We start from the raw sequence: 27,518 nt of genomic DNA, 5'->3' as shown, positions 1-27,518 counted from the left end.
TGAGTTTCTAGCTGGCTTCAAAAGGCATGTCTTACTGAGTCATCTGTAGGTTACACAAGTAATCATATGGTAGAGGAAGAAAAAAGTGTTCAATATACACACTGAACCTCTGTGTAATAATGCAGTAACATTGCCAGTGCCTAGGGCAAAAGCATTTCAGCACACAAACAGAGGATTAATGATCTGTTTCTGCAATACACTTTTGATTTTAATGTAACTTTTGATCTTTAATCAGAAAATCTTTTTGGAAAGAACATCTGGCCTAAAAAATTATTCACATACTGTCACGAGCAAATTTATCCCTTTGAAAACAATGTTCTGGTGCACACACTGAGCTTCCCACTTTTTTCAATGGAGAGGACAGTTCCTTGCAGACAAAGGAGTGCACAAGGGGAACAGCACTTTTCATTTTTGTGAATGAAGAAGGTTGTATGCAGCAGTATATTTCAAATCATTTAATATAATCTTTGGAAATGCAGTTGGCTAGTTTCATCCCTTCCTATTATTACTACCTTTCCAAGTTGAGAAACTGTTTTCTGCAGCAGGCAGAGAGCAGGTCAGGGAGTCTGATTTTCTTTAATAACCATACTGACTGACACCTTCTGATGTATTTATTCCTTCATTTTCTTTAATGGCAAATAACATATTTACAAAACAGCAAAAGCAATTTTGGCAAATTCGTCATGTTTCCTTATTTGAACTCTATAAATATAAAAAACAATTGCAAAAAATAACTTATTTACAATAGTGGCCTTCAAACACAGCAGTCTCGTCCCTTGAATTTCCCCAAAGCAACAGGAGATGACTCAAAGTCCTTAGTTTGCTGCATGTTCCTCAGAATGTCTAGTATCTTAAAATATTTTGTTTTAAAGTCTACTGAACATGCTCAGTTCAGTGCCATTTTCCATGCTGAGTTCATTGTCAGTTATTGAGCAGAGATATTTGCACCAGGAACTATCTGCTTTGTTTTGCTTGAATCTCTGCTGTCTATATTCATTTTGCACTGATCAAGAACTCAGCACATTATTAAGGTAATGAATGTCACTCACCAGATTTCCCATGTTCTGTGAATATGGTGTTTGACTTTGGAGTCCCATCTCCTTCTATTTACATTTTTTTTTGTCCAGAGGTGGAGTCATAAGGAAAAGTATAATCTTAACCCTAATTAAAAGTTTACAATTGCTGTAAAAACTGCAGCTGCCTTTAATAAAACTACTTTTGTATGAAGTTTTGTAATTGAGGCCTATGCCAGATTGCTTATCATTACTTGGTGAGTAAATAAAGGTACTTCACATTTTCTAGGGCTGAGCACTGGCAGTAATAGTTTTTTTGTTTTGTTTTTTACTGGCAGTAATAGTTAAGTTCTGACCTGCATTTAAGAAACCCAGCTCAAAGAAGGGGAGGCTAAGAGTTATGACTGTCTACCTGCAAAGCCTTGCAGAGTTTTGTTTTAAGTAGCTGCCAGAAATTTTGTCTTTGGTCATTTAGAATCAGTGAGTAGGTACCAGTAATGAGTGAGTACCATATACACTGCTTTTAGCACTATTGTTGCTGTTGGTTTCAATGTTTTTTCAAGTAAAATTGTAACAGACCATTCAAATCGCTGGTGATGTGTTGCTCTGCTTTGGAGCAGGATCATGCTTTCCCCCATCCACACAAATGATGGGATATGTTCAGACTGAGAAAACGTCTGTGGCTGTAGCCACATTCCTTTCATTCCCTTGTCCTTCCAATGAGTAAAAGTCAGTGGTATGAATGAAACTCCTGACAGTACAGTATGAGAATGCAAGCAGGGTGCTGATAGTGTGTGTGTGTGTGTGTGTGTGTGTGTGCGCGCGCTTGTGTGTTGTATTCAGCACCTGGTATTCTGGAGTTTTGTAAAGAAGATTAGATGACACTATTGAGGTCACTATTTTGGTCTGTGCTATGGAACAAAACACACCATGCAAGTTAGTAGTTAGTAATCTCTTTAGGCTAGGTTATTATCTTCCCTTACTCCCCCCAAAAAATCTGAGACAAGATACAGAAACCAAATAGGGCTTTGTTGTTTCTCAAAACTGTTTGTTTTCCCCTGTCTGCTACTGCTTTCAGAACAGTTTATTTCCTTTTAAGGCTTCTTTCCCCTTCCTTTACATTATATAAGCGTTCTCCACCAGTAAATTGCACTACATAAGCTGTTACTGTCCTCTTCATTGATTCTTCCTACAATGTCAAGCTGAGCTGTCATAACCAACATGTCAAATTTATTTTGCAGCATGGACTAAATTCTCCCAGCAATCACATTTCAATAAAGTTTCTCCAAAATGAAAAGCTCTTACTATTATGTGGCACTTCAGTGTCTGAAGTCAGGTTATTCTCAGGTAATCTCAACTTCCCCTTCTTAATGACATTGTCTGCACAGGTTCTATTTTACCTTGTGAATTGTTTCACCTTTTCATATTACTTCTGTTCATCTTGCTTTGAATTCCACCAACAGATTTTCTGGCTGTGAGCCCTCTCATTAAGACTTTAAGAAAATGGGAGAGTCTAGCTCCAGCCTGAAGCAAGTTTACACAGGGCACTGCTGGTTTGTGGAGGCATCCTGGTCTGTGTGAAACAAGCTAATACTCAATTTTACTTTCTTTTAATAGTTTCTTTGCTGACACCACCTGCTGTTTGCTTTCCTCTATCTGCTGCTGATGGCCTTTTACATTAGGAATGGCTTGTGTGACTTCAGGCAAGGGTGAGAAAACAGGTAATAAGCATGCAATTATGGGGCAGCACTAGTTGCAGCAAATATGGACTATTGTTTGGCTCTGCAAGTGGGAAAGGCTCCCTGCAGCCAAGGGGCTTTAAAGTTCACAGTTGCTTCATGCAGAGAATGCTCAGTTTAAAACCAAATTATTCTTGGGATTTGGCACATCAAATGCTTGAATGGTAGGTATAGGGCTGAAAGGTAATGTAATAGTAAAGAAGAATGTGTGTATCTGCACACATATATTAAAATGGCCATGCCCCTCTGCTGATATATGCCACCAGCAGTTAACATAAATATAGCGAAAGCACACTTTCAGACAATTCAAAAGAAGAGGAAATAGGAAGGGAAGTTAATAATAACAACCAGCTGTAGCAATTTGAGCCATAAACTCATATAAATTTGTTCTTTCATAAGATAAATCTCTCTCTCTCTCTCTCTCTCTCTCTCTCTCTCTCTCACACACACACACACACACACACAGTGTATGTATATGTATTCATGTGAGAATGATGCAAAGACAGAAAGTTGTGGTGTTATATTCTAGAACATTGTGTTTTTGTTACAGGCATATATTAGTTTTCTGTTGGCTGGATCCCTAAGCTCTGTGTTACATGCTAATAAGTTAACATAGCTGAGGTCAGAAAAGACCAAGAGACAAAAGTAGGTAATGAAGACTGTGCCAGCAATAACCAATCAGTGGATAGGAGCTGAATTGGTTGTGCTAGTTGAGCTCTAAGGGATGTAGAACAGCGTAATTAGTATTCAAATATTGCAGCAAAGAAAAGAAACAAAGGGATTGTGGTTGACAAAGTATGGCTAGCATCCTGAAGTGTATGCAAGCTGTCTGGATTAATAAAGTGTGTTCACCTGCCCATAAGCATTAGTGCTCCTTTGTTGCAGTCATCTGCATTCATGTGGATAAAACTGGAAGGAAGAAGTCAAAAACTAGGTGACTTTGAATACAACAAATAAAATGGGAACAAATGAAAGCCAGGAGAAAATGCAGTCAGCAATGCAAAATTGAGACAGCAGCAATAAAAAGGAGCCCAGTAAAGAGAATTTAGCAGCCGCTTAACAGTACATAGGTAACAGGTAGCCAGCCATCTTATAGTTGCCAAATAACAATTAGCTTATGCTTTCCAAGGAGGGTAAATTGTATTGACATCAAAGTGCCTTAATGTAGCTGCCAAGTTCAGGGAGAGGGGGAAGATGAAAGGAAAGAGAGAGAAGCCAATTTTAGAAAGGAATTACTTATCCAGAATAAAAAGTACATCTGACAACTCAAGGAGAGGAATGGGGGGCGAGGGAGGAGAGATGAAAATTTTGTCATGGCTGTGAAAGGAAATAAATTCACTATGCAGAGTAAAAACACAGAAGTCTCATAACTTTGCATGAAAAAGTTCTATTGGCATTGAAAATAAGTTCAATCTTCCTTGTGATGCAGCATACATTAAAAAGAGCCATTCCAGTAGGAATGCATGTTGGCAAGTGTATATTTACTCTCCCAAAACTTTCATGAGCTCCACTGAAACTCATTTAGCTCCTCTAGGAATTCCTAGGATATTTTGTCTATAGATGAATTTCCAAAATGCCTCTGGGAATACAACATAATTACCATTTCTTTTTGTTATTGGCATCTGTGTGTCTCAGAAGACAATGGAGGAGTGTGCCTTTGGGGGTGAAGTCAAACCATTGGAGACTTACAGTGCCTGCTGTGGCTGTAGAGACTGATAAGGGAGAGAAATGTTTTGCTACAGTTGGGATGAAGGCATCCAGTTGTGCTGCTGGATGAAGGCACCATGGCTTTTCTTCTCTCTGTGCTCCTCCCAGCAGTCATTACTCCTCTGGTCGCTGCTGTGAATACAGTACATGACTTAATTGTTTGTCTCTAAGCACTGTGGTGGTCCACAAGGGATTCCCACATGGCAGCCTTCAGGTCTCATTTGCAGACATATTTGTAACACAGAATTGGTGTGTCAACGGCCTGGTATCTGAAGCCAGCTCCCTGTAAAGCACATCCTTGGGAATCCTGCCATCTTCCAATCTCTGTGTATATGGCCAAGTGTGAACATGCTGAGAATGTGGGAATGAAAGAGCACTTCCCATAGATCATGGGATCCTTCTAGACTGCCTGGCCACGATGGACTTGGCGATATTGTGCTACTGTGGTTCTAGTCTTTCCTACAGGGTCAGCTCCAGAGGAGGCTATCTTATTAGCTATGCTTCCTATTGTCACCTATGGTTTTTTAAATTTACATAAAAATAATGAGGGAAATTGGATATATGTTTTGAGTATCATCATCAGCATACTAATGGCTCTATGTCTTCTTCCCATTTGTACTGGTTTTTGGTGTTGGTAATGGGCTAGATATGTGTGAACAAACTGCAACTTAATCTAGGCAGGACAGCAGTGCACCTAGTCTGCAGAAATGTTGATACTGGAATATAAATCCAATCTGTTTTGGATGGGGTTGCACTCCTCAGGTATATAACCTGGGTGCATTTCATGTCCAGAAGTGCTTCTGTCTAATTTGTGCACCTGCTATGCTTGTTCCTAAAGAAGTTGGATCTGACCATGGTGCCGGATACCTTAGTTATATTCTTATTGTACTACTGCAATGACCTCTACATGGGGCTGCCTTTAAAAAGTATCTAGAAACTTCAGTGCACTGCACAATGCAGCAGCCAAAATGTTAACAGCAGCTGGTTATGGGATTATGTTCCTCCCTTATAAATGTAGGTGGACCAGAAAGGAGATAAGCTCCAGTGCTTGTTGTAATATAGTGTTTATTCTGCTCAGCTGTTTTTCAAACTTCCTTATCAATTGATGTGAATGGTGTTTAATTTCTTGAATCTGGAAAAGCCTTAATCTTCATTACTAAAATTGGAAACTATTTTTAAAAACCTATAAAATTAAATAAAAATTCTTAATGCATCTCTGAAATAAATTCCAATCTCTGGATAATATTTCTCTCCTCCTGCTCTCTTCTCTTGTAAAAAACAGCTTCTTGTTTGTTTCCGTACACTAACTGCAATTCAAAGTACTGGCTATGGTTTTAATGGCCCCAAATGGATTAAAAACAAGGTAGAATCTCCCTGATTGTTAAAATATTGTGCAAAGACTCTTGCATATCCCATCAGTTTCAGAGTTGTGCTGGCTGGGGACAAAAGAGGCATGTCTGCCTCTTTCCCAAGACAGGCTTACCTAGCTCTCACACTTACGGCTTTTTCCTGTGGTATGGAAAACCTGTTTAGAGAGACTTCTGTACTCTTAAGATTATTTGTGTTATGCACTTGGTACAATTTTTGTGAATAATTTGTCTGCTTTTGGTCATTTTAACATGTTTATTGGGTTTTATTTTTGTACTTGATAATTGTCTATTTTTCATTATCTTAATTCTCCTTGGAATGATTCATGGGAGGGCAGGATAGATAAATGCTTACAATAAGTAAATATATTAGCAAATGATGGTTTGGAAACCTAGGCTTTTAGAAACATTTAGTTCCTCTCTTTTTCTCAGAGAAATAGCTGGCTTTTTCAGGATTTTGTGCCAGGCTATGGGAGCTATAATATAAAAAAATCTACCACAGGAAAACAGTGTAATTACAAACTCATGTTCTCCAAATATAAGCACTAGAATGTAGCCTAAAGTTCATATTGTTTTTTGTCATATACTGAAAAGGGGTGGGGGGGGGTTGGGAACACACAAACAAACTAAAATAATGGTAGGAAGATTGTGTACTTTTTATATTTAATAATTAATAAAAATACTTTTAACTTTAAAGGGAATTTTAAAATCTCAAGATCAATAATTCTCCATCTTAAACCAAAAAAATTCCTTCCAGTAGCACCTTAAAGACCAACTAAGTCAGTTCTTGGTTTCGTGTGCATGCACACTTCTTCAGATACCAAATACTATTCTCCATCTTAAATACTATGTTGGTCAGCATCTTTATAATGTTAGTTTAGGAACAAAGAATGATGAATCAAATAGAAAACAACACCTTTCTAAGTATCCAGGAGTGACTAGTGTGATTACAGTGACCTTGATTCAGAAATGCATAAACAAGCAAAAGTGTCTAAGGAAAGTAAGGAAATGTATTAGCTTTACATTTTCTTGTTTCTATTTGTGGTGCATATGAAGAAATAATGTATAGATTAGGCTTGTCTCTCTAGGAACATGTTTGCTGCCTAAACTGTTCAAGGCTATCAGCAAATAACAGAAGTGTGTAGTTGTAATTGGTAACCTGGGAAATGAGATAATTGTCCTAATTCAGTGATTCCTTTTCAGTTCAGGAGTTCCACTGCATACACACAGTTTCCCCTTCTATAAGAGGCTCACCATTCACTTAGTTAATTCAGGAGGTAGTTTTTAAAGTGCAAACATATTTATGTATATTGAAGCCATTGGGTAGGGCTTTGCCATGTGCAAGATTACATCAAGGCAAATGAAACTGTGGAACAACGCACAGTGCCAAGATATGTTATACCATGTATAAACTGGAAGGAGCGGGAAAAAGGAATACATTTTTCAATCTTGCAACTTGCTTAAGTGGGTAACTTTGCAGTCTTCCCACAGTCCAAATAAGATTTAACAATAGAGCTCAGTGGAGAAGGTATGCTGTCAAGATGTCTATTGTATCAAATGTTATGTGCATGCATGTTTAGTGATATAATTTGAATTTTTAGTCAATAAAATCATTGCAAAATCACTTGAATAATATAACTTTAGCAGAACAAAATATTCATTTAACAATATTTTAAATGAATCTGAAAAAAAGCTTTTCTTTCTTCCAGAGCAATTTCCATGATACCCAGAATATCTGACAGTTCCCAGGGACAGGAAACAATGTATAACGGGCATTTGTCAACTGTGTATAATTAACATGCATACACACTCCTTACTCCCATGTCTGACTAAAAATATAAATCAGGCACCCAGAAACATAGGGACCTTAAGCAATAGGTTTTAAAGAAGGTAAAGGATACCATCAAATCCAACAATTTTTCAAAACACAAAAGGAATTTCATGGGAAGCGGGAACGATGTCAAATAAGTAAAACAATGTATTTATGAAACATATTTTTAGCCAACCCTTCATCTAAAGTTTTGAGGGTGCACTACACTTCATTTGAAACCACAAACACAAAAACAAATAAATAGCAGAGAAAACAACAATACAAATCACTCAAAAAACCCTAGAGAACCTACAATGGCACTCATTACAATGGCTTGCTAAAATCCCGCAAACACTTGGGCAAACAGGTACACTTTTACCTGATGCCGAAATGCTAAGTGTTGACACCAGTCATGCTTCCAGGAGGAAGAAGTTGAAGCTGGGCGCTGAGCCAAGGTAGGTAAGTGGGACAGAGGAAGTATACCTCTGAACACCAGATATTCTAGAAAAATGGAAGAGGAGACTGAATATGGATTTGCTTCTAGGCTTGTTTCTACTTGCTATGATATGCCTTTGGTTAATGTCGACTACCACTGCTTACTCTGATTGGCAATGATTCTCTAGTGCAGGCATATGCAAACTCAGCCCTCCAGATGTTTTGGGACTACAACTCCCATCATCCCTAGCTAACAGGACCAGTGGTCAGGGATGATGGGAATTGTAGTCCCAAAACATCTGGAGGGCCGAGTTTGCCTATGCCTGCTCTAGTGTCTTCAGCAGAGGGCTTCTCCAGTCCAGCCTCCGAAGATTCCTCCCTGTACTGGAGAAGCAAGGGACTGAAGAAGGTGCTTTATAAATGCAAAGCATGTGCTCTACTACTGAGCTATTGCTTTCTTACTGAAGTGCCGTATCTTTCCCCCCTGAATATTCCTACTTGTAGGGTATAAAATGTACTCTGAATTTTAATAAAGGCGCATTATCTAGTAGCAGTACATCAAAAGGACTGCCATTGGAAAGAATTTAAATGCCCATTTAGTGTCCAGCACAGAGCCCAGCATCTATTCACAAATCATCACAACTGTAATATATAGTGTCTTGCTTTCTTTGAAATCTGTGCATATTTATTTATATTTAGCTTTTAGATGTTATCCACAAAAGCTGCAATTCGGCCTCTTATTATTTATACATAACTCTCATTGATGTTTACTGGTGCATATGGCAATATTGCTTGGGAGAAAAAAGGTGCATTTTATATGTGCGTGTGTGGATGGCAAGTTAATGTTCTTATACAGTTTAAGTGTCAGAAAAAAGAATGTGAAAGTTACTAAGTTTAATGCAATCTGTGAAAAGACCTCCCCAAAGATAAAACCTTACGGTAGTCATTGCAGTAACACCTGTTTGCTCCTTTATGCTTGGCATCATGACATATTTGGGATGTGCTATATTGGCAAGTTAATGCCAACAAGACACCCCTGAATTCTCTGTTTCAAAATCAAAACCATTATGTGTTGTAAATATCACGTTACATTGCTAATGTCCTCCTGGTTTTACTTTTTTCTTTTATAGGAAAGAGAAAAATAAATAATGGATACACCACTGGAACTGGAGTCAGGGAGAATTTGGGATCGAGTTCCAGAAATGGCCTAGGGAAAGCTTCTACGTTGTAAATTGGTATTCATATTGTGATGACCAACATATAAACATAGAAAAACAAGGTTCCAATTAGTGACATGCACAACAATTATGGGATGAGTGAATAAGAGATAGAAGAAACTGGACAGCAGATTTTGTGAACGTAGAAGTGGAGTAAAGAGACATTAGAGGGAGTACAGACAATATAGTATGCTGAATGCAGAGACTAGGAAGGGTGTAAAAGGAGGATGTCTAATTAGCAGTGCATTTTTTCTGGGGGTACGCAGGGGTACGCATACCCCCTAAACATTTTGTGAATATTTGTACTTTTGTCCATTCACTGTATTTATTCTTCCTGATTTGAACTATAAAATAGTGATTTTCTTGAGTAAAAATGAGAGTACCCCTAAACATTTTTTAAAGGAAAAAAAGCACTGTTAATCGGCTGAGAGATGGTCAGCGCTACTATGACTTGTTTTAAATCCATACACAGAAAAGGTGCTAGGTTAATCACTTTAAGGAAAAAAATTAAGTGCCATGTAGTGTGTGGTAACTGGAATAAAAATACACATACAACCTGATTATTTTTATCTGATACTAGTAGCAAAAGATAAAGCTGTTATAAAAGGCAGGAGTCCTTAGAGCAACTAAATGGGCAGCTCCAGTAAATGCCCTTAGTTACTGTGGCATAAAATGAGGAGCTAAAGCTAATCCCTTTAGCTATCCCACATGAAAATGAGATCTAAAGCTAATCCTTTTACAGTAGCTATACCACATGAAATGGGGTATTTAAGCAAATCCCCTTAATCATTATGGCAAGAATCAGGGAGCTAAAGTCAATCCCCTTAGCTATCCCACATGAAACAGAGAGTCAAAGCAATCTCTTTAGCTATGCTGGAGTTAAAAAGGAACTCCATCAACCCCTTTAAGCCATTATGACTTGAAATGGATACTAACATATTTCTCAACACAGAAAGGCCCTAATTAGGGAAACAATAATATCTACTGGTGCAGTGAACTGGTTGCATTCATATATTACATGCTAATTGCTCTTTTTAATTACTTATATTGACAATATAAATCACAGTAAGAGCATATTGTACAAAACTAAACGTGATTTTAAAAGGTGCAGACCAGAAGATGAAGAAAGTTGGGAACTATGGATAAAGACAGCCCGTGCTTTCATCCATAATTACCTGACAGGTCATTGACCATTAATGCAACCCTTGAAAAGTTTCCCATATAGGGCATTGTGTTCATGAAGTGCTAGGTCTTAATATTGTGCAACTCTAAGGACATTAGTGCAGGGACCTTGAAATACATTGGGCAAAAACCTTCAACACCAGACTAGGCAGCCAGTTTCCATACATTTCCAAGAACCAGCCAGTCACTCTTCAGCTGATAGATGCCACCTTAGTTGTGAAAGGCTCCACATAGCTGCAGATTTTTTCTGCAGGACGGGTGGTGGTGGTGGTGGTTGAGGATATATTTGCCTCAGACCACAATAACACTGCACTGTGGAAGAATTTAAACAACCAATATGAAGTCAACATTGGATCATTGAGCTATATGTGAGGTTGCTAAGTAGAATCAGTATTGGACCAGATGTTTACTGCGCCAAGTGCATCTTAATCCTTTTTTTTATCATCATCACCATCATTTTATTTTTATGTTGCTTTCCCATAGTTAAAACCATGCTCTAGGCAACTTACAACATAATCGCAAACATAACAAAATTCATAAATAAAAAGGTAAAGGGACCCCTGACCATTAGGTCCAGTCACACAAACAATCAACAAGTACACAATCAAATTGAAATAGTATCCACATAAGTCATAAGATCTAAAACTAAAGATATAAAAATTAATATCATTAACAACAACAAACCCAAACCCAAACAAAGCACCCTAAACAATACCACAGCCCAAGAGTGTGTTTAGCAGCTTTTGTAGCTGGAGTCATTCAGGGCCCCACCCTCCCAGACCAGGTGGGAAAAAGGCTTGTAACGCAGGGAGCAGGTCTTCAGGACTCACAGTCAAGATCTTGCTGGCGTGACTCGCAGGCCATTTGAAGGAACTTGTTCTTGTACGTGTCAGCCAGCATCTGCTCCATGGTCACTTCTGCTTCTTATACTCCAGAAATGTCAAAGAGTCATAGAGTTGGAAGGGATTCCAAAGGTTATCTAGTCAAACCCCCTACAATGCAGGAATCTCAACTAAAGCATCCAAGAAATATGACCACCCAAGCTTTGCTTAAAAACCTCCAGTGAAGGAGAGTCCACAACCTCCTGAGGAAGTCCATTCCATAGTGACATAGCTCGTACTGTAAGATAGTTCTTCCCAATGTTTAAGTTTAGTCAGTATCTCATTTATTGTAACTTGAAGCCATTGGTTTGACTCCTACCCTCCAGGGCAGGAGAAAACAAGCTTGCCCCATCTTCCATGTGACAGCCCTTCAGATGGCTATCATATCTCCTCTCAGTCTTCTCTTTTCCAGGCTAAACATACCTAGCTCCTTCAACCATTCCTCATAAGGCTTGGTTTCCAGACCCCTGATCATCCTGATATCCTCCTCTGCACACGTTCCAGCTTGTCAATTTATACTTCTTAAGTTGAGGCACCCAGAACTGGACACAGTATTTCAGGTGTGGTCTCACCAAGGCAGAATACAGAGGTACTATTACCTCTGTACACTATACTTCTGTTTATGCAGCCTGGAATAGCATTAGTTTTTTTTGCTGCTGCATCACACTGTTAACTCATGTTAACCTTGTGGTTCACTAAGACCGCTAGATCCTTTTCACATGTACTACTAGTAAACCAGGTGCCCCCCCCTTATATTTGTACATCTGTTTCTTTCTGCCTATGTGCAGAACCTTACATTTGTCACTACTGAAATTCATTTTGTTAGTTTTGGGCCAGTTCTCCAATTTGTTAAGGTCAGTTTGAATCCCAATTCTGTCTTCTGCAACATTAATTACCCCTCCCAGTTTGGTATCACCTGATTTTTTTGTCTGTCATTCAGCTTCATTCTCTGCATATTTTGTTACCATCCTGCTGACTCCATCCACCAAAGTCTCTCTTAGGTCGCTTTCCAACTCAGTTCCTAATTTTCTACACAGAAACTGTTGGATGGCCTCCATACTAGTGCTGCAGATGTCATCAGATGAGTAGGACAAGGTTTGTGTCTCTAGTGTTCAGATGTAAGTCAGTGCCTGCAGCAACTCGCACACTAGGTTTTTGGTGATGTCTAAGTCTATAGGCTGTTCAGGGAAGCCAGCAGTTCCCTCAGCTTGTTGCTTGCTCCCTCCCTTCCCCCGCTGCCTGCCTTCCTCCCTCTTCCCCTTCCCACAGTACATCTCCTTTGACCTCCTTAGGTGGGTCCCTTCTACAAGCAGTGCCCTTCAGTTTGGCAACAAGCATTGATTTGGTTTTGCTTTCTTTAAAATTCTTAAATGTGCCCTTCAGTTTCAGAACAAAAAAAGCTTTCAGGGCAGCTCACATGAAACAAATAATAATAATAAAAATAAAATAAATTTTAATTTAAAGTGGGGAAATAACCTTTACAGATTATAAAATAATAATAAAATAGTTTTAATTTTAAAATACGGAGCAACTCAGAAACTGCAGGAGCTAGCATACTTGAATCCAGGCTGCCCAGTTCTTAATGTAACAACATCAATTTTAATTTTTTTTAGAGTGATAGCTTCAGTTACACAGACATTCTCTGCTACCAAGTGGACAGGCTGCTATTCCCAAATATGAGAGAGAATTCCAGAACAACCCTTGATATACTAAATGGTATTGGACAATCTTTTATATCTCAGCCTCACCAATTTGTAGAATAGAAATCTTAACAACTTACCTATGTGGATGGATGAGATAATGAAAATCACAAAAATGTGTATTAATTTTTTGAGCCTGATACTCAATGGTTCTTCAGATTTGATACATACAATGCTGTAGTGCTACATTTAACATACCCGGTAGTTAGACACTTAGCTATAAGGTGCCAACTTTGTGGCTAAAAGGAGAGTTTGAGTCTTTTTGAAAATAACAGAATCTCTAATGGCAACTGCTTGAACTTTGCTCCTGCATCACGATATCTGTGGAAACATGGCAATTTCTGAAACATTTCTGAGGCAGTGACATGCAACTACTCCACTTGATAGCTTCAGGGGGTGATTCTGAATAAAATTACTGTTAGTGGTACTTCCCTAGACTCTAAAATATATCAGAACATATACAGATATGAATTTCCATAAACATTGACTTTATGTTCAGTATACAAGCTCATTTCCCATCTTTCCCAAGATTTCAAATATTCAAGTAGACTTCTTATTCTTTACACTTACTGCCCTTTTCACTATTGTCTGTATGACTATAAACATACAAACTGTACTTTTCCAACTGGGTGAATATTCAAACCAAATCAATTTCTTTTAGCAAATAGAATAGAGTTGAGCATGCACACACACACACACACACACACACACACACACACACACACACAGAGAGAGAAGTGATGTCAGAAATGCAATCTGGAGAACAAGAGTGGGCTGTAATGTGCATAGTGTTTTTGGACACTGAAGGCTACTTGCAACTGAAGCTGCAGGTTCCTACCACAATTTTAAACAAAGGACATATTGCCTTTCAATAAGGGACTGACCTACATCAGAGGCAAGGAACCTCTGGACTGCAAGCCAATCTTGGCCCATCAGGGTCAATGCAGAGTGTGTCCTCCCAGATTGGCCATTGTTTAAGGATGAAATCAGGCATGCCACTAAATATGTCCCAAGAAGCCACATGGGGAGGTGTGACTTTCATCAGCAGTGCAAAGTGTCCACACTTGTTGTTTCAGAAGGGAAATTCATGGTGTGGTTTCTAATGATACATCTAGTTTCGCCCTAAAAGCCTTGAGAAGCTACAAACATGTATCACTTCAAGACAAATGATCATAGCTAACAAACTGCTAGTGGACTGACAGCTATGAGATAAACAATGCAAAGAGAGGGAGAGGGGAAGAGCAAAAGTGAGATGCCAGAGAGCCTAACAATGTTATCAAATTGGTTTAGGAAAAGACAAATATTCTATGGTTGAGTGAAAAATATACTGTGAATCATTATAAAAGGAAAGAGCAAAATCATACATCAACTGGAAGCAAGCAACAAACCACAAAATCCTCAAAATCAACAATATGAAACAACTGTTTGCATACTATGATAAATTTAGCACCACAGACTCCTTCCTGAAACTTTCAAATAAATAAATAAATAAATAAATCAGCAACTGGAAATTATTCAAAGCCTTAGAAGAGCTCACCAGGGAGTGGAATACATTTATGAAGTGAAGTAATTACATCTGTGGTTAATTTCATCGGAAGCTTGCTAACTGACAAGGAAGCATTTACAATAGCTGCAATCACAGGGATTACATGTTCTCAGGAGTCCTGCTGTAGCCAAACAATCTGGGGTGCTCACACTAGACTGTTCAATGCAGATGTGTTCTAATTAGCTATTTTAGACACAGGTGTGCATATAAAAAAGTAAGCACAGCTTACTGATGTGCTGGAAGATTCACAAGAAACTCCCTGTTTAACACTGGCACCATGTGGATTCCAGGCTCAGCATTCATTTAAAAATAAAATAGTGTTTGTTGCCCTTCCCCTTGTAAAGATAGCCTTGAAAATGTAAACTTCAAATTGATCCACTGAGATGAAAGCTATGGCTTTTGAAGCTACAGTGAGAGTAAATTTAGCACCTCTTGTCCTAGCAAGGCTCTTATTCCTTTAATATTAACCTGCTAAATCTTCAGTGGAGCCCTCTTGAATGCCCCAGCTTCCTCAGGTGAACATGTGGTTGTAGGGAACGTAGGGAGTGGGCTCTTTCAGTGGCTGCACCTAAGCTCTGGAACTTCTAAGGGATGTCTGTTTTGCCTCTTTGCTAATGTCCCTTTACTGGGCAGTAAAACAAACAAAAAACCCAACATTCCTTTTTCTTATAAACAGCATTGGTTCATAAGTGTTTTTATTTGCTGAGACTTAAAACAGAAAAGAAAAGCTCTGCTGAAATTGGTTTTAGTTGGATGATTTCTTTTTTATTCCACTGGTCTTAGCTTCATGTTTCAAGTTTTTTACTTTTGCATGTTTATGTTGCTTTGACATCTTGTTTCGTGTTAGCTACCTTGAACTAGTCTTATTTATCTTATGTATTTATTCGAACAATAAATAAAAGCTGTGTAACAGCCAAAATTCAGCTTTCTCCACTACTGCATTTCCATTCAGGGAAAAGTGTTGCCTGATATATTTCAACCTGTTTAAGACAGAGCGATCCTGCTGAGGAAAGAATGAAAAGTAGCAACTTTAGGTGGACTTACTCCTGCCCTTGCCTTGCTCACCACTCTGCTCTTGACCATGGTTGGTAAAGGAGGTAGCAGACAACAGGACTGGGAAGGAAACACTTGAAAGAAACAGTGGAACCTGACAGTATAGACAGCTGCCAGTCAGCATAGTCATTACTGAGCTAAGGTAGGCCACTGGATAAAGTCAGTATAAGGCAGCTTCCTATGTCCATTTATCTCTCACATAAGGATATTTGAAAGTTATGCACCTGGCCCTAAAATACATACCTGAACTTGTTTTGATTAATGTCTGCAGGAGACTTTGTGGATATTTAAGTTATAATTTAGAAAAATCTTAATAATTACTCAGAAGGAAACAGCTTATAAGAAGTAAATAAGGAAGCCAGATACAGGATAAATGAAGTCTTTTATTTGGTTGTTTGCATTGTTGTATGTTATGCTTATTGTATGTTATGTTCATGTTTAATGAGGGTGGATTTCTGTATTGGAGTGGGGGATTTATGTTATGTTGTAAATAAAATTTCCAGTAAAAATTTAAAATAAAAAATTGAAAGTTATGTACCTGGATCACAAAATGTCAGCTCTAGGCAAGAATCGAGTTTCAATACACCAGAAACCACTGTTGTACAGAATTGCCAGGTACTACCTATTTCTTCCAAACCCATTACTGACTATACCTTATTTCTGATTAATACAGTTCTAAAGATAAACCTGATCTTTCAGAGATGTTTCTCTTTCCCTCCCTCTCCCCCCCCTCTTTAATGGCAGTATTACCACACAGCCTACATGCACATTTCATGAAATGGCCTTCTGATTTTAATAGGTCCAAAGACAAATAACTTTCCGGGCCCTTTTCTGAAATACTGAGCCCAACTCCTGCTTATGGAATTATAAAAGTGAGAAAATAACAAATGATTGAAACATGAGGAAAATTGTCACTTCAAACACTGAGTGAAGCAGCACACCAGAAAGCAAACCCTTCATAGATCTTCCCAGCAGTTCTGAAGTTTTATCTAATACACATGATATCCCCCCTACCTATTCAGAAGTGATAAAATGATAATAGAGAGTATAGATTTGGGGGAGAAAGAAGACACTGAAGGTAGTGAGGAAGCTGTTGGAATAGTGGGGAGTAGCAATCAGTTCGGTCTTCTCTTATTTGCTTGTTTCCCCCCAGAATCAAGTATAGGAATTTGTTACTGGGTTTTCATTAATTTCTTCAGATGGATGGAAATAATAAAAGAGGTTGTCTGGGTATCATTTTAAAGAGCGGTCATGTAATCAACATAAGGGTTTAAACTTGACAGTTTTCAGAAAGGTATGCCTCTATTTTTTTTTACAAAGAAACAGAATATGCCATATTCAGTTATTCATATAGACCTATTCAGAGCTCTTTTTAATGCTCACTTCTAGGGTTTAATTAATATTAGTGAATTTCAAACAAGACTAACAGACTCTCTTAGCAGCTGAAATAACCTCTATCACTCACAGGTGGTATTACCAGTAAACTTTCACCTCTAAAAAAAAAAAAAAGCTGATAAATTTTCCTCTTGGTCTCTCTGTGTGTGGCTGCAGCCCAATTCATATAAAATACCAGATGTGGAGGATGTAGGCATGGCTTGGGGAAAACTACCTTGGCGGCCAAATTAGGACCCGTGCTAGTTCTAATTAGGTGTGTGGGGTGGAGGTTCCTCAGGCTTTCAATGGAATGGTTGGGTTTCAGCAGTCATCTCTCAGTTTAATAATCCAAGATGTAAATTAGCCTTGTTCTCCCCACACTCAGCTGGTTTGCTCCTCCATTCATGTGTTCTGTTAACTACGGTATACCTTTCCATTATGTCCAAACCAGGAAACTGGTTATTGGCTAACACTCCACCCCATTTTGAAAAGTAAAGATTATCACCCTGCCCTTACGTTCACACGTAAGTTCCCTTTAGGTGCCAACACTGAGGATTCCCACCCTTTGGCATGCTTTGGATAAATAATAAAGGAAGGATAAATGTAAGAAGGTAATATCATGCTCTTTCATTTTTCTAATTTAGTCTCCCTCTCAGACTTTCAACATCAGCACATCACCTCTTTTCCCTTGTACACTAAGCAGCCATTTTTTGTTCATTATCCCATATTTCTCCCTCTGTCTCAATATATTTTCATTTCCCATTCCCTTCTGAACAAGTCTTTGGTAATTTACACTACAATTTGTACAGTATTTTATTTTATTTTATCAGTAAAGAGCGGTGGAATCTCTGCTGCCTTCAGAGCCCTGTTACTTCTGCCAATCTGAGTGGAAGGTGAGTGTTAGTACTGTATAATTCTAACTGCAGGCCAATAGGCCTGAATTAGGCTCATTGCCATTAACTTGACTGGTTTAGAATGCAGTGGCTCTTTGACCCTAGCTCTGCGATCTCCTTCAAAACACCCAGTTTCATCTGGCTACTACCAGCATCAATTAAGGAGTAATCTGGTGGGACTTTTAATCTCAGATGAAGATGAATTAGTTTAAAAAACTGGAGTCATCTGCCTCTTATCATCCTATTGATTTTAAGAAGGATTCTGCAGATGAATATAATAATAAATACAGTATACCACATCTTGTTTTCTCTCTGTTTTCCAAGGAAAACACATTTCAGAGTTAAAAATATAAAATACAGAGGACTGCAAATGTAAATTGTACTTATTAATAGACTGGAAATACAACCCGAGAATAAAAAGGATTGTAAAACCTTGAAAAATTAAATCCATAAACTTGAAAACAGTCTAAGATTAAGAAATGCCATATTGCTTAAAGTCCCTAAGGGCAGAGTCACTAAAAGAACTTTAAAAAAATATATATTTCGGTATTGAGGAAATATAATATATATTCCTAGAAAAAAAGAGCCAAAGGAGGAAACAAAAATTAAACCACTTTCAATACTCTGTGCACACAACCAAGCAGGATGTTCTGCTGCACAAAACTCACTAAATTGAAAAGGAGTTGCATGGTGATATGTGCCCCACATCTCTGATTATTTTGCACCATCTCAAGCATCGTCATAAAAACTCAGCATTGAAAAGGCAACACAACACATAAAAATAAATTATATACTGCCAACAGAATTGCTTAATTTAAAGAGTTCTCAGGATAAGAAGCTAATCTATAAAATGGATTAAGTGCTTAAATATATTGCATCTTAATTAAAAGTTGAACTATACAAGTTCCTCCAATGTGCTGTTAAGTGAACTAGCCAAGTGGAAAGCGTAACCTGATCTCTGAAGTGAAGAACTAATGATTTCTAAGGGGGGGGGATCTCCTTTTCTCAATCTCTCACATGCACCAATCAAATTGAATTATGAATTTACAGCTGCTCCCACCTTTATGTTTTAATCATGAGAGCACTCCTGCCACTTACTTCCAGTTGTAAACATATAGGGCCTAGTTTTATAGGTACTGCTATGCACAGAAAAGCATGTGGACTGTCAATATTCTTTTTTGCAAGAAGTTACTTCCATTTGCCAATCAGAAGCTGATTCCAAGACCTTTTTTTAATAATCCCTTCATACCTTAATAGTGCCATAAGATTGAGATCACATAAGCAAAGCTGGAGATAAGTGGTTCACTAGAGGTGCCCATTATGAAAATTTCAACAATGCTAGAATCTGAAGGGGCCACATCATGGACTTGTCATTCTCACATGACAGTACTTTTGACATTACCTGACCACAGTGAGTAGACCACATACCGCAGTGGCTTATACACCAGTAATGTAATGTCAAATGTAATGCTAGGACAAGAGGAGCTGTAGGAACCAACTCCTAGGGGCTGAGGTCTCTTTGCCCCTCCCCAATAAAATATTTGAGGAGGCCCTCCCCCCAAGTTGATGGGCATTGGCATTCAAGTAGTGTGTGCGTGTGCTGTGTCATGTGATAGATTATGTGGGGCAGGGCTTACCTGAGCCACCCCAATATTTTAGTCAAGTTGGCAATCCTGGAAGGCTCCTTGAACAACAGAAGCCAAGAGAGAAGCCAAAAGGCCCAGCAGGCTGGGAAATTATTTTTGCCCTGGGTGTGGGGCCAAGTGCCGTTATTGGTCAGTTGGTCCTGTGCCCAGGGGAATGTCTTCTAATTCCTGCCACCATTGGCCAATTTGGCAGCAGAAGGACAATCCAGCCTGTACGTAATAGGCCAGTTCACAGAGGAACCCTGGGGCTCGCCTGCAAAGCCTCCTGTCCGAGAAGGAGCGAATGGACCTACCGACAAAAGGCTAGGCTAGATCTGATTATTTTGCTGTTCATATTTTATTTACTGGAGCTATCATGTTTATATATTGGTCTCATACCAAGATTGAAACAGGTGTACAGAATCACTCCATGGGTTCATTGCATACCCATAGTATTCTCAAACTTTGTTTCATTTCTACAAGTAGGAGTGTTGCAATAACTTATAACAAAATGTGGCAAGACTAGCAGTTCACCAGCTATGACAGCTGAGGCTTCATAAAGCACTCCCAACAATTTGTATCCTCAGTATTTTATATTTGCATAACATCACGGCCAGAATCCAACAGCTGACTAATGCAAGTGCAGCTAGGGCTTTCCCCTTGTTAAGCAACAGCTTGCATTTGCTGATCCATGACTTCCATGGCTAGCAATGGGACCCTGTTTTGCAGATGGTTCATTGAACTGGGGTTAATGTTTGCAATAATGAACTTTTAAACCTGACAAAACAAAATCTAGGTAACATTCATATTCTTAACAGCAAGTAGGGAAATTTCCTATTTACACTTTTCAGATAGCCCTAATATACATTTTAAATCATGCTCAATATGATTTGAAGTATAACATTCATTCATATACTTTTTAAAAAAGTAAATCATAATTTTCACAAGATTGCAAAAAAAATATATTCACACCTTAACAACAAAAATCCTAACTGTCATAAATATTTATGCTGTTTTGTATGTATAGCCTTTTATGTATGCAGTTCTATTATTAGAAATATTTACTAAATCCCAGTTTTTCATTGAGCTGAGTACACTTGTCCCTACTGCATTAGTCCTCAAAGTTACTGCCCATTTGTTTGACTTTATTTTAAAACTGCAAATGCAGAATAATGAAAATCTAAATAGATAGACTTACCCCATTTAGAGGATAGGTTTTCCATCCTAGCTCTCCAATTGCAGAGGTTGTATCAAGCAATACAACTAGAAATAAATAAAAGGTTAATTAGTTGAAAGAAAAACCCACTTTATACAGATATGTAAAAAAACCTCATATAGATTTACAACTTGTCTGTAAATAACAGCTGCTTTGATTTTTTTTTCATCTCAGATAATAAAACTTACTTATAGCAAACATTTACTTTCTACAAAAATAAGAAAAAAGATTGGCATGTTCTGAGGTTAGTATTAAAACATAACAAATTAACAGAGAAATACAAAGTGAAGTTGAAAAACCATAACAAAAGAAGAAAGAAGGGCAGTTCAATGACAATGAATGCCCATTCTTACATCAGCCTCTGCAATAAGGCTCCTCCTCCTTCCTTTCTAAAAGTTCAAGGTCATGGGAAGAAGCCCCATGCTATGATTTCTTTCCACAGCAACACCATTTCCATTACAGGGAGATGCTGTTGTGGGAAGGGGGCAAGGCATGGGCTCCTTCTATGTGACCTTACATCTAAAGCACCAATAGCACACAGGTAGTAGGGACGCAGGTGGCGCTGTGGGTTAAAGCCTCAGCGCCTAGGGCTTGCCGATCGAAAGGTCGGCGGTTCGAATCCCTGCGGCGGGGTGAGCTCCTGCTGCTCGGTCCCAGCGCCTGCCAACCTAGCAGTTCGAAAGCACCTCCGGGTGCAAGTAGATAAATAGGGACCGCTTACCAGCGGGAAGGTAAACGGCGTTTCCGTGTGCGGCTCTGGCTCGCCAGAGCAGCGATGTCACGCTGGCCACGTGACCCGGAAGTGTCTCCGGACAGCGCTGGCCCCTGGCCTCTTAAGTGAGATGGGCGCACAACCCCAGAGTCTGTCAAGACTGGCCCGTACGGGCAGGGGTACCTTTACCTTTACCTAAGAGCTCAATGTATTAAACCCAGGTGTGGAAGTTTCCACTTGCCCATTGGAACAAGCAAACCATGTTTCTAATTTAAAGTGCTGATGACTTGCTGCAAAGTAAGAATGTTCAAAACGCCCGTGGTTGTGCATAACTCCCACCTGAGTTTTGACTGCCATTTTGAACCTAACCTAATCTCTTTGTTTTCCGTATCAGCAAAGTATATACGTTTCTGCTACTATTTTCTAATGTGCACAACTGAGAAATATAAGAAGTGGAGTCCTCTTAAGATAAGTACTAGGAACTGTGCTTGTTCATAAATGATCTGGAGTTAGGCATGAGCAGCAAGGTGAGCAAGCTGGCTGATGACACCAAATGATAGAGGCTGTCAAGAACAAAAAGAGATTGCAAACAGCTCCAAAATTCTCTCTCCAAACTGGGTGGACAGGCATTAAAATGGTAAATGTGATTCAGTGAAAGCAAGTGTAAAGTAATGCCCACTGGGGTGGAAATATATTAACTTCATATACAGTGGTACCTTGGGTTACATACGCTTCAGGTTACACACTCCGCCTACCCAGAAATAGTGCTTCAGGTTTGGATTGGATTGATCTTTATTACGGCCATTGGCCCGATACACGACAGTTTCCCATACCAACATGTTATACTTAAACCTCCAAATTTAAAACCGCTAAAACTTACAAAAGACAGACAGGAACCGAAGCAAAACAAAAACAAAGACCACCATCATACATTACAATAAATTTGTAGCCTATACATCGCCCTCTGCTCATAAATTAATCAAGGATATCAATGGTGATATCACCTAAAACATAAAAAAGGATGTGAACAGAAATCGGGCAGCAGCAGCGGCACGGTAGCAGCAGGAGGCCCCATTAGTTAAGTGGTGCTTCAGGTTAAGAACAGTTTCAGGTTAAGAATGGACCTCCGGAACAAATTAAGTACTTAACCTGAGATACCACTGTATATGTTTCTGGGCCTGAAATGGCAGTGACTGCATGAGAGAGATTTTGGGCCATGGTTAATAGCTGTATGAAAATGTTGATCCACAGTATGGTAGCTGTGAAATTTATTACGTGTTAAGCATCATTAGGAAAGAACCTGCAAATTTATTTTAACCACATTTATATACCAATTAGTGGAACAAAAGACCTCTAAGCTGGTTACAGTATAAAACTGCCAAGAAGAAGAAGAAGAAGAGTTTGGATTTATCACTACCCGAAGGAGTCTCAAAGTGGCTAACATTCTCCTTTCCCTTCCTCCCCCACAACAAACACTCTGTGAGGTGAGTGGGGCTGAGAGACTTCAAAGAAGTGTGACTGGCCCAAGGTCACCCAGTAGCTGCATGTGGAGGAGCAGAGACGCAAACCCAGTTCCCCAGATTACGAGTCTATTGCTCTTAACCACTATACCACACTGGCCCTCTACATCCTAATGCTGTTATACAAATTCATGACGTGACTGCAGTTGGAATGCTATGTACAGTTCTGTTTGCCTTATATCAATAAGGATATTGTAGAGCTGGAAATGGTTCAGAAAAGGGCGTCTAACATTATTACTAGGTGGAAGAAAGGTTGCAACATTTGGGCCTTTTTAATTTAGAAAAAAGGCAAGTACAGAGGGGGCATGATAGAGCTGTGTAAATGAATGATGTAGTATAAAATGAGGCATGCTGTAGAGCAGAGGTCGGCAACTTAAGGCCCATAGGCCACAAGTGGCCTACGGGGGTCATTTAATTGGCCCACGAGCTGCCCCAAACTGAGCTGCCTGCTTGGCAAGTTCCCATGGGCTGCATTAAGCGGTGCAGTGTGGGGCAGGGACTCACTTCTGTGGCACTGGAAATCCCGTCTGTGTAGACGCAGACACCGGAAATCACACCTGTGAAGACACAGATGCTGGAAATCGTGGGTGGGCGGGCGCGATCCAGCTCATGGAGGGATCTCCACTGGAGTGAAGCAGCCCAGGAGAGGTAAATCTTGCCAACCCCTGCTGTAGAGAAAGTGGATAGGGAATCATTTACTCCCTCTTTCATATGGGTCATCAGGGTCATCAAATGAAGCTTAGTGTGGAAGATTCAGCACAGACAAAAGGAAATTATTCTTCACACAGAAATTGTTTATGAAATTTGTTACCATGAGGCATATCAATGCCAACTTGTATGGCTTTAAAAGGGATTTAGACAAATAGGTATCAGTTCCTTTAAAAGGGGTTTAGCGTAATAAGTATCAGTTCCTTGGTAGGTGGGAGCACAACTGGGGAAAGTGCTGTTGCACTCATGTCCTGCTAGTGAACTTTCCATAGCCATCTGGCTGGCCAATGTGAGACTAGGATGTTAAACTGGATGGGCTTGTTCTGATTCAGCAGGGATCTTCTTATGTTTTTAAGATAGTTAAACGCATGCTGACTCCTTTAAAAGGTACTGAACTAGATTATAACGAGAGAGGCATAATCTATTTTGCCTCTGCTCCATAACATAGGAGGCAGCTCTACTAAGAACATCCAAAATTTTGCATGGATGAGTGTGACTGAAGAAGGAACACACAAACTAGGATGAGCCACAAAGGCAATTAAATTGCCGGTAAAAATGCTTTTATTTGCATTATTCATCCAACGTAGTTTTTGGTATTTTGTGGAACTTTGAAAAAGTGTCTAATTGCTCTATGGAGAAAAATAAAGTTCAGTTTTGGAAGACCCAAGGGTAGTGAGTTTTGTCTTCAGCAATTTATTTTAAACTGTAAGCCTCTGTAGATAATACATTATGCACCTAATATTTCTCTAAGTAGAAATGACAGCTCAACAGCAGCATTAGGTGGCCATAAAGTCTAATCTCTGAAGTAAGTCTCTGGCTTGCTTATTCGTCAGGGAAAGTTTGTTAGAAGTCAATGTATGATGTTTGAATAATAAAATGTGACATAATTAGAGAACCAAATCACAAAGGTATTGATTAGGAAAATGCAATACAAGACAAGTGGGTTATGAAGCTACAAGCTGTCCAGTTATAGTAAACCTCCTGGACTAATTGGTTAAGCTGTCTGCGGACAAACACCGACCCTCGGCCTATAAAGCGAGGTGAGCGCACAACCCCAGAGTCATCTGCAACTGGACCTAACTGTCAGGGGTACCTTTACCTTTACCTTTAATCCTCATCCTAGTATAAAAGGAGTGATGAGGCAAGCAATACATGGAATGGCTTTTACATCCCAAAGCCAAACAGGATGCTGCTGAATATTCACCAAGTATGTCTTTGGTGAACACTAGAAATAACTGTTTTGTATCACTGATAACATAGAAGAGCACAGAGGGAGGCTTTGTAAGAACACTGAGTCCAGACTAAAAATTACCTAACTGCTCCACTGCCTAGAGTTGCCAAAAAGACATTTCATATCTATGTAAAGCAACTCCACAAGGACATACAGGTTGGTCTATGGATGTTTGCTCAGTATTCCCATTACATTATTAGGTCATAGTCCTAAATATATGCTCAGAAGACTAATTTTTTTTTGATATGTGTTCTAAGCTATCCTCTCCCTGGTTCTAGAAGAAACTTTCTGAACATGGTGCCTGCTAGATGTTGTTAGACTACAACAATCACCAGCCCCTGCTAGTGGGCATCAGGTTGAGGATGGCTGAACTAGTCTAGCTCTTGTACCCAGACTTTCTGATATTAAAGTCATCCTAGTGTGATCATCAAGTTTGCACACACAATTTATTCTTTGGTGTCAATTTATTCTTCAAAAAATAATGACAACTAAGAGTTGAAGCTTTATAAAGTAAGCTACACAGCTGAATAAAATTACAGTCTCTTTGGCAAGTACCATTAGGCAATTAAAATGGGGAAAATATGGACCTCCTAACAATACAGCTTTTTTATTTCAACTTTCACTAGCAGCATTTTCTACCAAAACAACTCTAATGGCTTAGAAAATGTTCCTGCTATGCTGAAATCTTTGACAATATTTGCATAGAAACTTTTCTAGGATAATGGGTATAATAGATGCCTACCCAGGGTTAGTATTTTTAACTATAATTTTTACCGCTGTGCAAATTGTTCTGCCTGAAGAAAACAGTGCATTCAGAATATATTCAGAAGCCCCAAATAGCTGCCTGTTTTCCAAAAGAGCCTAATCCAAAAGCATAACAAAAAGTATAAAGGGGATTTAAAAATTTACATTAATACACTGAGTGTGGAAGTTGGCCTTTCTAAGGTTTGAAAGTGCAGAAATAAGCTTCCTATTTTGTACATTAAAAGAGGGGAAAGAGGAAGAACAAATTTGTATTGGATTTAGCAGGTTAATTTTTTTAAAAATAATAATCTTAGCCTACCCCAAGAGTTATCCGTGAATAATTAGAAGTCATGATCCTTCTGTTTGCTGTGGACTAGTTTACTATAAAAGTCTGTCATTTAATTCAATGGAAAGGAGAAAAAATCAGTTTAAATGCCCCATACATGAAGGGACTCTCCATGTACATCAATATATTGAGACAGTGCTTTTTTCTAAAAAAATGTTTGACTCAAGAAAATCAACATTTTGTAATTCAAATCAGGAAAAATAATTACAGTATATAGACAAAAGTACAAAGATTCAAAAAATGTTTAGGCGTATGCATACCCCTGCGTACCCCCAGAAAAAAGCACTGCATTGAGGGAACACTTACATACACGTCTTTGTTAGTGTAGTAACATCACAACAAACAAAGGCTGATGGGAGTTGTAGTCCAACAAAATCTGGAGGTTAGCCACCCCTGCTTAGAATGTTCATAAACATTTTATGTATTGACAGAAATACAGAGTGTTCACAGACAACTTTTCTGATAAAATTAAAAGATATTTGAAGGCAGTGTTTCAATAATAATAATAATAATAATAATAATAATAATAATAATAATTTATTCCCTGCCCATCAGGCTGGGATTCCCGAGCCACTACAGATATTTCTGGAAAATCACTATTTCTTATTTGGCATTTGGGGGTACATGGAGGCCCAGATACTTGGATTTTAAAATGGTACTATCATGCCTGCATGCCTGCATTGGAATTGGCTTCTGCTATGTGAACAAACCTAGGCTATGTCTAAATTCATTATTTCAAGAGGTCTTGCACCCTGCCCAGATTGTAAGCACTGCCAAATGTGCTTGGGTTGTAGCTGCTTTATGAAAATTGCAACCAGTTTCCGAATATACCTGCTTCAGAAGCCTGTGGGGAGGCTGGCTGCTGCAAGGAAAACCAACACAGCACACCACAGGTGCAAGAAAGAGTCTCAACAGTTGTGGGAGAACTCAGGCAATGCATTTTTGGCGTTGTGAAAAAGGTGTACCACGATGTCCCTATTTCCATCTGTTAAATGTGAGACACTTCTGAATGTCCCAGTCCCAATGTACAATCTGCTTCTTGCAACAACCATTATTTATCTATATATAACCCACCCCCCCCATAAATCACAATATAATAAGAATACCTACACAGCTTATATAAAGGCAATATAACAATATCAATGAATGAATATTTTAAAAAAGATACATTGGTGGCTCTGGAGATTGTTAGAAGCAAGAAGAGCTGTGCTGGCAAGGTATGAGAAGAGCATATAGGAGAACCCCCTCTCACTTTATAGCTGTTTACTTTTGTTGTTGTTTTATTTGCTTTTTGTCTTTGCTGGGTTTTTATTCATAAAGTAAGATACCCTTGTTCCAAATAAATGGGAGAGGAATAAAAGGAGGTGGGGGAGAAGAAAGCCCTGAGGCTAGGGGAGAGAAATACAGAAACCTGAGGTAACGTAGTTACAGGAGAGGACTGAGGAAAACAGCAAGAAACTGACTGAGGAAAAGAGCAAACCCGAGAAATGGAGTACACT

General features: G+C 38.9%; 1 protein-coding gene across 3 annotated transcripts in view; it reads right to left on the bottom strand.

Annotated features, from left to right (window-relative positions):
* The window catches only part of EPHA6 (EPH receptor A6), a 347,761-nt gene that overhangs the window by 294,565 nt on the left and 25,678 nt on the right, over positions 1-27,518 (bottom strand). For all 3 annotated transcript variants that reach the window (XM_079974767.1, XM_079974768.1, XM_079974769.1), the window contains exon 2: positions 20,741-20,805. In XM_079974767.1, the coding sequence (XP_079830893.1) occupies positions 20,741-20,805 (65 nt within the window). The remainder of the gene's footprint in view (positions 1-20,740; positions 20,806-27,518) is intronic.

Source organism: Podarcis cretensis (genome assembly GCF_951804945.1).
Source record: "Podarcis cretensis genome assembly, chromosome: 4".
Classification (NCBI taxonomy): domain Eukaryota; kingdom Metazoa; phylum Chordata; class Lepidosauria; order Squamata; family Lacertidae; genus Podarcis; species Podarcis cretensis.
Note: the sequence above shows the minus strand (reverse complement) of the source record. Positions and strands in the feature narration are given on the sequence as shown.